At 39.6% G+C, this 10,876-nt stretch overlaps 1 protein-coding gene across 1 annotated transcript in view; it reads right to left on the bottom strand.

Moving 5' to 3' along the window:
* Positions 1-1,961: 1,961 nt before the first annotated feature.
* The window catches only part of LOC106946415 (tyrosine-protein kinase JAK2-like), a 28,404-nt gene continuing 19,489 nt past the window's right edge, over positions 1,962-10,876 (bottom strand). Inside the window, exons 10-24 of the mRNA XM_015030718.1 lie at positions 10,386-10,572; positions 9,626-9,747; positions 8,253-8,387; positions 8,083-8,170; positions 7,107-7,234; positions 6,838-6,976; positions 6,483-6,634; positions 6,075-6,225; positions 5,716-5,849; positions 5,232-5,421; positions 4,968-5,092; positions 4,703-4,875; positions 4,025-4,142; positions 3,735-3,848; positions 1,962-3,660 (exon numbers count right to left, since the gene is read on the bottom strand). Of these exons, the coding sequence (XP_014886204.1) occupies positions 3,553-3,660; positions 3,735-3,848; positions 4,025-4,142; positions 4,703-4,875; positions 4,968-5,092; positions 5,232-5,421; positions 5,716-5,849; positions 6,075-6,225; positions 6,483-6,634; positions 6,838-6,976; positions 7,107-7,234; positions 8,083-8,170; positions 8,253-8,387; positions 9,626-9,747; positions 10,386-10,572 (2,064 nt within the window). The 3' untranslated portion in view covers positions 1,962-3,552. The remainder of the gene's footprint in view (positions 3,661-3,734; positions 3,849-4,024; positions 4,143-4,702; positions 4,876-4,967; positions 5,093-5,231; positions 5,422-5,715; positions 5,850-6,074; positions 6,226-6,482; positions 6,635-6,837; positions 6,977-7,106; positions 7,235-8,082; positions 8,171-8,252; positions 8,388-9,625; positions 9,748-10,385; positions 10,573-10,876) is intronic.

Below are 10,876 nucleotides of genomic sequence, written 5' to 3'. Positions count from 1 at the left end.
TTTTTTATTAATCTACGCGCATAAACGGTGTGCGCAATTTTATTATTGCAGCAAAGAAATAACTCAAAGTACGTCAGTGCCATCAATCCAAGTGACGTGCGTGTGTGTTGCGAGGAGGGAGAGAGGGCGGGCCGCAGAAACACACAAGTCCACGATTGAACTACTGACTACAGTATATAAGGTTGTGGCCACTGGCTCAGAGAGAACCAGAGGAGCAAGACGCAGGAAAAACTGGAGCATTTGTTGCTGTTTCAATGGGCTTTAATTGAACTCTGCAGGTGGAAAAAGTCAGGAGCAGGATCCTCAAGTCTGACAAATAAAAAAATAAAAAAAATAAAAATTGTTTCAGCTTCCCAGTTAGGTTACAGTTTCATCCTTTAGCGAAGATGCTGTGGAGGGTGACCGTTGCCTTGGCCGTGATGTGCGTCGGAGGCGCGTGCAACAGCATGGGAGCCGACATGATGGGCAGACTGCTCATGCCCAGGGACTATCGGGTGAAACTGTGCGGGAGAGAGTTTATCAGAGCTGTCATTTTCACCTGCGGGGGCTCCCGGTGGAAACGATCCACAGAGGGGGAGGAGGGTGAGTCAAACTATTTACTCTGTTATTGAGATCTCAATCTCACAGTGAGATTTTATTAATGTGGTGGGAAAAAAAATAAAATCTGCATTTCTCCGTGAAACAGTTGAGATTTAAATCAAATTGGAAAAAAAAAAAAAAAGTTGGAAGAAATGTTATGGTCAGCTGAAACGGTTTGACAGTCATTTCTTCTAAAATCATCTCTGCAGAAGAACATTTAATAAATTTAGGATGATTTTTTTTATTTTTTTTTTTTTTTTTACGTCAAACATTTGTGATCATTCACTTTCACGGTCAAAACTCAATCCAACCGGCTGGAAATAAACGTGGGAAATAGCCGAGCAGTATAAATGTTTCTTTTTATAAAAATCTTTGGTCATGAGATAAACTCACACTTTACAAATTGACATTTATGACCATAAACAACACAAATTCATCATTAGTAAAAGTTGTACAACTGAAACAAAGATGCCCTTTTTCACAGCGTTAAACAAAGTAAGCATAATCGACCACAAAATACTTCTTTTTGCTCGTTTAAGTTCCAATTTTTCAACATGTTTTATGAATTTTTGCAGTTTGAGATATAATATTTTTAACAAAGTAATGGCACTGAATTAAATAAAAACAATATTATTTAATATTGATTTGAATCCTTATTCAAATCCTTATATAAATAAGGATTTGTCGTTTATGGCAGAAAAAGTTGAACACTTAATATTTCACAAAATGCATATTTTCATTAAAGCCTTCAGTCATCAATATCCATCATACTTTGTCTCAAAGGGGACCTATTGTGTTTTCTTGAGCAAGTTAGGATATATATTACATTTTTTTTTTTTTTTGCACAAAATCATTCTTGGATGAGATTGCAGTCTGCTCATTTCTGCCTATTTGGAGCTCCTTTCAGGATCAGATGTTAAATGTTAAATCCATATGAGCTGCTGCGGCCCACGCCCCCCTAGTCAACGTTTACACATGCGCTTTTCTACATTACACATTAAGTCAACCACAAATCACTTGTCTTTTCTAGCAGCCATTGTATAATGCATACAGCAGTAAAACCAGCTGACCAAACATGTTGGAGCTCCGCCAGGGTTGCTAGGCAACAGGGCAGCGCCTGCCAATTGCGAGTGAATAATTGGGAGATTTATGAAATGGCTTGTTTTCCTGAAACCAAAAAACAAACTTTTTTTCAAAAAAAATCTTTTTTGGGTGTTTTTTTTTTTTTTTTTTTTGTTTTAAATCCCTTGAACTGTTTTTTACAAGCAGCTGAGACCCAAATTGAAGTACAAAAACATGCAAAAAGTGAACTTTGCATAATAGGTCCCCTTTAAATATTCCCAAAATAGTGACATAAAACAGAGAAAAAATACAAAGCAGCCCTTCTTACCACTCATTTATGGTTGGTAATGTAATGCAAATATACACATCAAAAGACAGCAAATCTAACTGACCAGAAATCACAAAAAATATTTAAATAAACTGATAGCTTGCATAAAATATAGGCATCCACTTATTTTAAAGCTTTCCATAGGCTGACAATGAAGCCTGGTAACATTCAGAATGTGTGATGCATTAAAAAAAAGTATATGTAAATTAAAATAAAAACCTCCAGAGGCATTACAGTATAACTTCATGATCGCTCACAAAATGCTCCCTCCACAAAGCATTTACATGTTGAGCATTCGTGGTTGTTAAAATTTTTAATAAAAAGATGCAAACATTTAACAAGTCAACATCTTTGATATTAAAATCTTTTTTTTTTTTCCCCACCATGCAAAGTGTATGACTTAGGGTGCCATGTAAAATTATCCCTACCCCTAAGGTCTTTTTAAATTTTGTCACTTGACAACTTCCATATATTTAGTTGAAAACTATACTTTTCTCTACAATCAGTGGAAAAATCTTGCTTGGCATCACAGCAGTCCAGCTCTTCCTGTAATTGCAGGACAGATTTTTCATCTTTCCACTGGTCTTTGATGTTTTACGTTTTGTGATGAGCCCCAAGTCTTTGAGGTTGAAAGGCCTATCTGCCATCTCCCTAATCTCTAACTGCCTCCCCAGATTCACCATAGGCGATTTTCCACTGGCAAGTCGCGCACTAACCGGTTAATGTGTGGTTCGGTTCGGTAATTCTCTTTAGAACTCACCTCATTACTAATCCAGTCTGCCTGTGCATGATTTAAACTGTATTAATGCAGCTGTTGGTGAAGCCTTCACACGTTTGTTAAACTTCTCAGGGTGTAAATACCTTTGCAAGTCGCTTTATCTTGCAAAAAACTCTGATCTGTCTCAGAGTTTAAGTAAGCCAGTTTATGGCTGTGGTTCTCCTTTCTGACTCAGTTCTTCTACACAGGTGGTGTTAATAAATCTTTCTCTAAAAGCTGTTAGATCAGGCATTCAAAAAGCTCAGTTTTTTTTTTTTTTTTTAGAAGTGTTATTAAACCCAGTTGGTTATATTGGGGCTTCTGTTTGCAGTCATACTTGGATAAATCCTATTTGTTTGGTTGAATTGCCTCCATTCTCAGAAGATGGAGGGACCAAACAACAATTAGATGAGATGTTTATGATGATGTAATGGCAGTGATGGAAAAACAAGGCAGAACCACTTAAAGACCGACTCTAGCACCGACTGGCGAAGAACTGGAAGTTCTCGGTTTCCTTGTGATTTCAAGTGCAGCCACATGGCTGAAAGTCTGTTCAGAATGCAGTTTGGATTGTAAATACCAAATAAAAAAAATTAAAAAAAAGAAAAAATGTAGAATTGTACTCGAAAACATCAGAGGAAATCTTTTGAGTTAGCTGTAGTGTACTCGTCATTTCAGTCTTTTCTTCATGAAGCGGTGGAGCTGCCACGAGTGTGAACGCAGCCACCACCTAAACTCCATTTGGTAACTCTGGACGTTGTGTGATGACTGATTTGCGCGCGTCAACACCGGCGGGTCAACAGTTCAGGAATTCGCTGCGTCCGTCTCATCCGTCCTTGCTCTCTCGCACGGTCTCCACCCGCTGGATCAGGGCCTTGAATGTGGGCCGCAGTTTCGGGTCACTGCTCCAGCACTCCATCATGATCTTGTGAATCTGAAGGAGCAAAAGGAAGACGTTAAAGCCACGTCATGGCGGCGATAAACACTAAACTTGTAGCTGCTGCAGACCTCCTTTGGGCAGTTTTCAGGGGCAGGGAGTCTATATCCCTGTTTCAGCAGGTCAATCAAATGGTAGACGATCATCTGGCCCTGCTTTTCATTTCCCATCTTCTCCATGAAAACCTGCAACACAGAGGAGTTTGCTCTCAATAACTGTTCCAATAAAAGAATCCCGATCAGATATGTGAGGCAGTAAAACTCCATCAGAAGATGGAGTTGTTTTCAAACTCAACTTGGATGAAGAAATATAAACTAAGTGTGAGATGGGTAGTTAAACTAAGAACAAAGAGGCGCCGTACCGCTGGGGGGCTGCAGTTCTTGTCACTGTAGGTAAAGAGCTCATACAGAACGACGCCGAAGCTCCAAACGTCTGATGCTACTGAGAACTTGCTCTCTGTCAGCGACTCGGGGGCATACCTGCAACACACAGCAAGACATTATAACATCTGCAACCAACAATTATTATCATAATCCAATAACCGGATAGAAAATGTCAGATTCTGCTCTTTATTTTTGCTTTTTACAGAGCAAAAATAATCCATTTCACTCTTTACTGTTTTTAAAAAAAAGGGGATTTAATTATTCACATCAATTTTTAGCATTCAGAAATTACATAAAGTAGTCCTGCAGATGGATGTGGCATGAATACAAAAGATGAAATTATCACACCAGAAAAAAAAGGATGTCACACATAGGGGGTTTATTGCATTTTAGTGTTCCAGAATAATCAGTCAAATCTCAGAAAACTTCCACTCTTCATACAGAACAGAGTGTCTTTCTATTAAAATCATATTATTTGATGCATGTGTGACAAACAGCACTCTGGACAAATCTATGTCTCATCTGCCTCTGTTACCACAGCAACTTCATTAATCTTGCTACATCTTCTTGACAGCCAGTCGCTGTTTATCCATCTTCTTTCTGACAACACATGTGCCTAAACAAAAACAGCATAGTTCCTCCCCTACGGTGCTCACCAGAAGATGGGGCTCTCCCCAGGCTCCCTGACAGTGTAGTACTCCTTGTCCTGCGGCAGCACTTTGGTTAGGCCAAAATCGCCGATCTTCACCCTCATCTCGCTCTCCACCAGAATGTTCCTGGTGGCCAGGTCTCTGTGAATGTAACGCTTCCCACCAAGGTAGTCCATGCCCTGGAAAAGAAGTTTGTGATTTCACCAGCATCAGGTTCACGCTCTTCAGGTCGTTCTTCACAGTTCGTCTGCAAGCTTTTCGATTGTGATACCTTGCATATCTGCGACGCGTAGTGAAGCAGTTTCATGGAATCGATGCGGTCCTTGTGTTTGATGAGATAATCTCTCAAGCTGCCGAAGGGGAGGTACTCCATGATGAGACGAAGGTTTCTTCTTCCTACAGGGAGGAGATGGTTCAATACTAATGGGATTTCTTCAGTTTTCATGGTAGGAAATGAATTGAAAACAAAGGTAGTGTGAACGTGTCATTGGTAAAACAAACATTTCCAGGCGGATGCCGAGGCATTTTTCCGCACCTGCGCTGTAGCACACTCCTTTGTATTTAACAATGTTCTCATGGTGAAGCGATTTGAGGATTTCGATTTCCCGCTCAAAGTCCCGGAGGTGCTCAGCCGTGCTGTGCTGCAGCTTCTTCACAGCCACCACCTCCCCGGTGCTGTCCTGCAGCGGGTCGTACCGGCACATCTCCACGCTGCCAAAGTTGCCCTGCGGCGTTCAGGCAGAATGAGAACACATTGAAACACTGCTGAGAAACGACGATAGGTTAATGTAAACAGCTACATAAAGTAACAAATGTGGCACTGTGACTTGGAAAATGCCTCGTTCCGAAATATTTCTCCAAAGGAAGCTGGTTCGTAGATCTGTGCTGGTGGCTTAAATTAAAACATTATTACTCTAAAAATTGTGCAAAGCTGGACACTTACTTTATACATACAGTGAGCGAGCGGACTACAAGGAAATGACAGCTGTTTCTGTGCATTCACAGAGAGCTTGGCTTACCTTGCCCAGCTGCTTGAGGAAGATCAAGTGTCTCTCCTCAAACTGCGCTGGCTCCTGGCTCACTGAGGCCCACGGGAAGCCAAACCCTCGGGTCCTGTTGGGCACCATGTCGCTCTCCACCAGCAGCTCATAATCTGCAACAATCATGTTTCAAAAATGTCCTTTTCACCATCGGTAGCAAAAAGGCGTGGCGAGGTGGTGCATAAAAAGCTAAACGTTTAACTGTGGTCAGTGGACAAACATGTCGGATGTTGTAGTTTGCTGCTACATTTATACACTTCCTGCTCACTGGTAGTTCACACAAGATAAACTCTGATTACAGACTCAAGCGTGTTTTCTACTTCTACTTGTTTTCCCACCTGGAGTGAAAAGACTGTTGAGGTCTCTGATGATCGTCCTGAAGGAGGGTCGGTGTAAAGGCTCGTAGTCCATGCAGCTGTTTATCAGGTTGGCCAACTCGGTCCACTTCGGAGCCGGCAGCTGGTGTCTGTCCTCGTAGAACAGGTTCTTCTGCAGACGCACACAGTAAGGATGAGAAGTTTCACACGGAAAAAAATGATCGAACGTGGGTAAGGCGGACGTGAAGTGTGCAGAATCCATTTAGGCGTGTGTTTCATCACTTCTCCTGAGTTTGGAGGAAGTGTTTGCATTTCTTTGTTCAAAATACAGGAGAAATGGATTAAAATCTAATTTAACCATCACCGAATTCATTCTTAACAGTAAAAGAAGGTCAATATTTGTCAAGCATATATTTGTAGCTGTAGGACCTTTGAGGAGTCCAGGGTGCTGAGCGGTTTCTCTCCCCCGCTGCAGATCTCCCAAAGCGTCGTCCCGAAGCCCCACTTGTCGGTTGCTAAGCTCAGATTCTGCGGGTTTTCGATGCACTCGGGGGGCACCCACGGGATACGCTCCACCAGAACTAGGAAGCAGATGTGTAAAAAAAGGAAAAAAAGGAAAGGAAAGGAAAAAAGAGAGAAAAAAAACTGGAGTTACAGGAATAGAAAGTGGAGATGATCAGTGTCTGTACAGGCAGCAGGAGATCACACCAAGCAGTTTTTATTTTCACATGGCCTCACACGGGAGTGACGTACACGCCTTCAGACATTACGTGAAGTTTCTCACCTTCTCTGGGCAGAACGGTGATGCCGATACCAGGATCACTGAGCTTGATGAAAGGCAGGCTGCCCGTCTTCCGGTCCTCCTCTCTGATCAGCAGAATGTTTTTGGCACAAACATTCCCATGAACTACGCTTTTATCCTCCTGTAGGAAATAAATTGAAAACAGACTTTTTTTTTTTTTTGACATGCACTAGAAGCCGCTGAAGGGCCTCAAAAATTAAAATGACAGTTAATTCAGAACAAGACAGAGTGGATTTCTTGTAAAGTCTTACCAGGTAATGCATAGCCCAGGCTAACTGTTTGGCCACTTCTAGCTTCCAGGTGATGTTGACGCAGTTTTTCTTCTTTTTCAGATAAATATCCAGAGAGCCAAACTTTCCATATTCCTGCACCATCATGTCTGAAATGAAGACAAAGAGCGAGAAAATATATTAATCTGGTCCCTACAATTTAAGTAAAGCAGAACAGCTCCACCGATACTTTGACAGTTTTATCTTTAATTTTTTCATACTGTGTCTAAGTTTCTGACATCTTTCAAAAAGGTTCCAATTTAGGCTCAATTCTTCAAAAACAAAATTACACCAAAATTCAACAAGCATCTCTTGCTCTGTGATGCATTCAGCTCCTGTTATCATTTCCAACTTTCACAGGTAAAAAAGACAAAAGAAATAAGAGCAGAAAGGCTGGAAATGTTGTCTCCAGACCTGTAAAAACTGGACTGCATCAAAACTTTACATAGGCTGGAGGAAGAATCAAATGGAACCACATTTTGTTTAGGTTTAGACTTTATGCATCAGGAACTAATAAAAATCATTTTCTGTGGTTTGTGGGCATGGAGCACTCAGGTGTGTGTTAGCCCCATGCCAGTGAACTCTCCCACAGAAATGGAGGCCATCTGTTTAACAACCACATCTTGACCCAAATTCAGTCATTTAACAGGATTCCAAACAGAGCAGCCAAGCCAGAGCAGAACGGCTGAATAAGGAAATGTTCAGACCTCAGTCTGATGGGAAAGCCGCCTCTGGACCATAAACATCAATGAATATGAGGACTTGTTGAGAATTATGGGTCCAAAACAATGGCAGAGGCTTAGAGAATAATTACTTAGTTCCTGACTATAAAACAGACCAACTCTCATTGTGAATATTTCAAAAAATAAAACAAAACAGGAACAGATTTCTGCTAAACTCACCAATCTGCCATAATTGTGTGAAAGCATGCTCTTTAGTTTCTGTGTACGTTACTTACTTTCGTCGCCACAAACACACACACCATAAATGAGGAGTAAGTGCTTGTGGGACAGCTGGCTCATCATGCTGGCGGCCTCAAAGAAGGACTGAGGAAGAAAACCAGGACATAATTATTTCCAATCGAAACCCTTGAAATTATCATTGCTTAACTCATTCAACATGACCAACCTCTGAAAAACTACGATGAGCCTTGTCCAGAATCTTGACCGCCACGTCCAGCTGGTGAACCTCCCCGTAATCACCCAGTTCCTTCCTCACACCGCGAAAGAGCTTCGTAAACGTCCCTTGGCCCAGACTTTCATTCTGAAACAGTTTAATTGCCATTAAGCCACACTCAAAAAGTATGACAAGTCCTTACTTCACTCAGACAAAACCCCACCAAAAACCAAATAACTGTCTCCAAAGGAAGAAGCCTCAAACAAGCTCCCAAATTATTAAACAAAAATTTTTTTCAATCTGTTTGAGGAAAGGAAAATTGTCTTTTTTTTTCCTGTTTCTGATCTATGTCAGAGTATTGTTTTTTGGCAATAATAATAATAATAATAATAATAATAATAATAATAAAAACCTTCATGGAGAAATTAAAAAATACGCTAAGCTAAAGGTCACAAGAGAAGAAACTCCAACATGTCCTACAGGACTGCAGCTGATGCAGCAAACACTGTTTATAATACTGACATCTGCGTCCTTTCTGTTGATTTTGTTTCTACATTTAGCATTATTATATTATCATCATACGTGTACAGTTCACGTCCAGATTTACACTGAGATATTTCAATGACATGATGAAAATATCAAAAAGAAGAAGTTACAACAAAGAGCCAAGCCCAGAACGCAGAGGGCCTTTTCCAATGATTTCCATAACTGGTAAAGATGTGTGTGAAAATCTTTAAAATAGATAGTTTCTATGGAAATTTTATGACACAAGATCCCACACTCACTATGTGAGCTGGCTAGATAAATCTAGGTTCTCATCCAGCCTTTGTTTTTTAATTATTACTCTATATGTTTAAGAGAGTAGTTATTCTCTTTTGTCATTTCCTACAGAGTTTCTGAAAATGTTTAATTTAAAAATGTCACTCACTTCCTAAGATAATTTTCTAGATTTTTACATTTGTTTATGAGATAATAGGCACGTGTACAAAATATTCCTGATACTGCACAGTACTTCCTGTAAATGCTTATCTTTAAATAACAGCTTATGATCAGTGTAACCTCATTTTACAAACATTTTTTTTAAAATAGGTCAACCTTTGTATTTAAATTGAACCCAAGTGAAAGGAGTTTCGATGCAAAAAGCAGCTAATAAGTAGTGTTTTTAATCAGTTAAAGTTCATAAATTGGAAAAAAAAAAAGGAAAGTTAAATTAAAAAAAAGTTTCTGAATTTTATGTTATTTTTAAATAAGAAATATAGTCTGAAAAATGTAACCTTTTCAACAGTCATTCAACAAAAAGTTGATTTCCCAGTAATTGTACATCACAAGAACAGAGGTGTAGATATGGCCGCTAGTGATAATGGTGACATTAAACATAGACTTACAAAGACAAGGTCTTCTTTGCGGATTTTGTGGAAAACCATCTGGTTGATGTGTTTGTGAAGTGATGGGGACGGAGGGACGTCTGTGCTTTGGTTATTTCTGCACACCAGCAGGTTTGATTTGTCTGTGGAAGCATAAAGATAAAGAAGAGTTGGGGGGGGGGGGGACTTAGACTTTGAAATTTCATGCACATAATTTCAGCACGACCCTAACCCTTAGAGGATATTTATTTTATATAGAACCAAGTTTCATAATAAAAAAAAAGGGATGAAAATTATGTGCAGAAATTATGTCAAAGATTGAATGTAGTTGTAAGTATGACAATATTTTGTGAAACGTTAAAGCATCTAAAGTAGTATTGGTCCACTGCAATATTCTAACTTTAAATTATTAAATGTTTCCACTAGCTTTGAACAAATAAAATATGCAATTGAGAGGGGAAAAAAGGCGTAAAAACATCAGTTTATATTTAATTTATATATTCTGTTTCACTTGGTGAATTGTGTTACTGAAATAAATGGACTTTTCAGTAATGTTACAACTGATGTATATGAGGATGTCTGCACTTTAATGCTGACTGACTTGGGCTGTACTGTTTTCAGTATTATAATGGTTTCATGTTCTTTTATGTGTGAGCAAACCAAGATACCAAAAGTACAAATGAGTAAACTGTTAAAACTAAAGTACAGAGATTACATATAAAAAACAACGATACCTAACGCTTCCCTACGTTCAACACTGTATGTTAATTTGAACTCTGACCTTTCTGGCTGGGTGGGCAGCACCTGATGAGCTGGAAAGTGTACCCATCGGTGCGGAGCGCCTCCTTTTGGTAGCAATGCATGAGTTCTTTCAGAGAACCAAAGCTTCTTTTGGCGCCGCTCAGGATGAACTCTCCCGACTCTGTCTTCACAATCTGACAGTGCTTGTAATCCACCATGGTTTCATACTGAAAAACAAAAACAAGTTTCCCTACATGTGTAATTATTATTCTTTGTAAATTAAATTTACAATTACTAAAAGCAGTGGTACTGTAGGCACAAATAAAAATGAAAGAGTAAAAGATTGAATAGGTACACAAAAATAGCCCAATTGCTCCCTCTAGTGGTTGGACATGTGTAAAAGCCTGCATTTTCCATACGCTGATTTAAACCAGGAATACCAGAGACTGAATGACAAACAGCAAGAAAAGAGGTAAGGAAGAGATGAATGAAGGAAGAACACAAAACAGAAAGTGCAACAACAAGGAAATA

The sequence above is a fragment of the Poecilia latipinna genome, unplaced genomic scaffold (assembly GCF_001443285.1).
Source record: "Poecilia latipinna isolate Pla-1442-1.1 unplaced genomic scaffold, P_latipinna-1.0 Scaffold190, whole genome shotgun sequence".
NCBI lineage: Eukaryota > Metazoa > Chordata > Actinopteri > Cyprinodontiformes > Poeciliidae > Poecilia > Poecilia latipinna.
The sequence above is the reverse complement of the archived record's forward strand: the minus strand, read 5'-3'. Positions and strand labels throughout refer to the sequence as shown.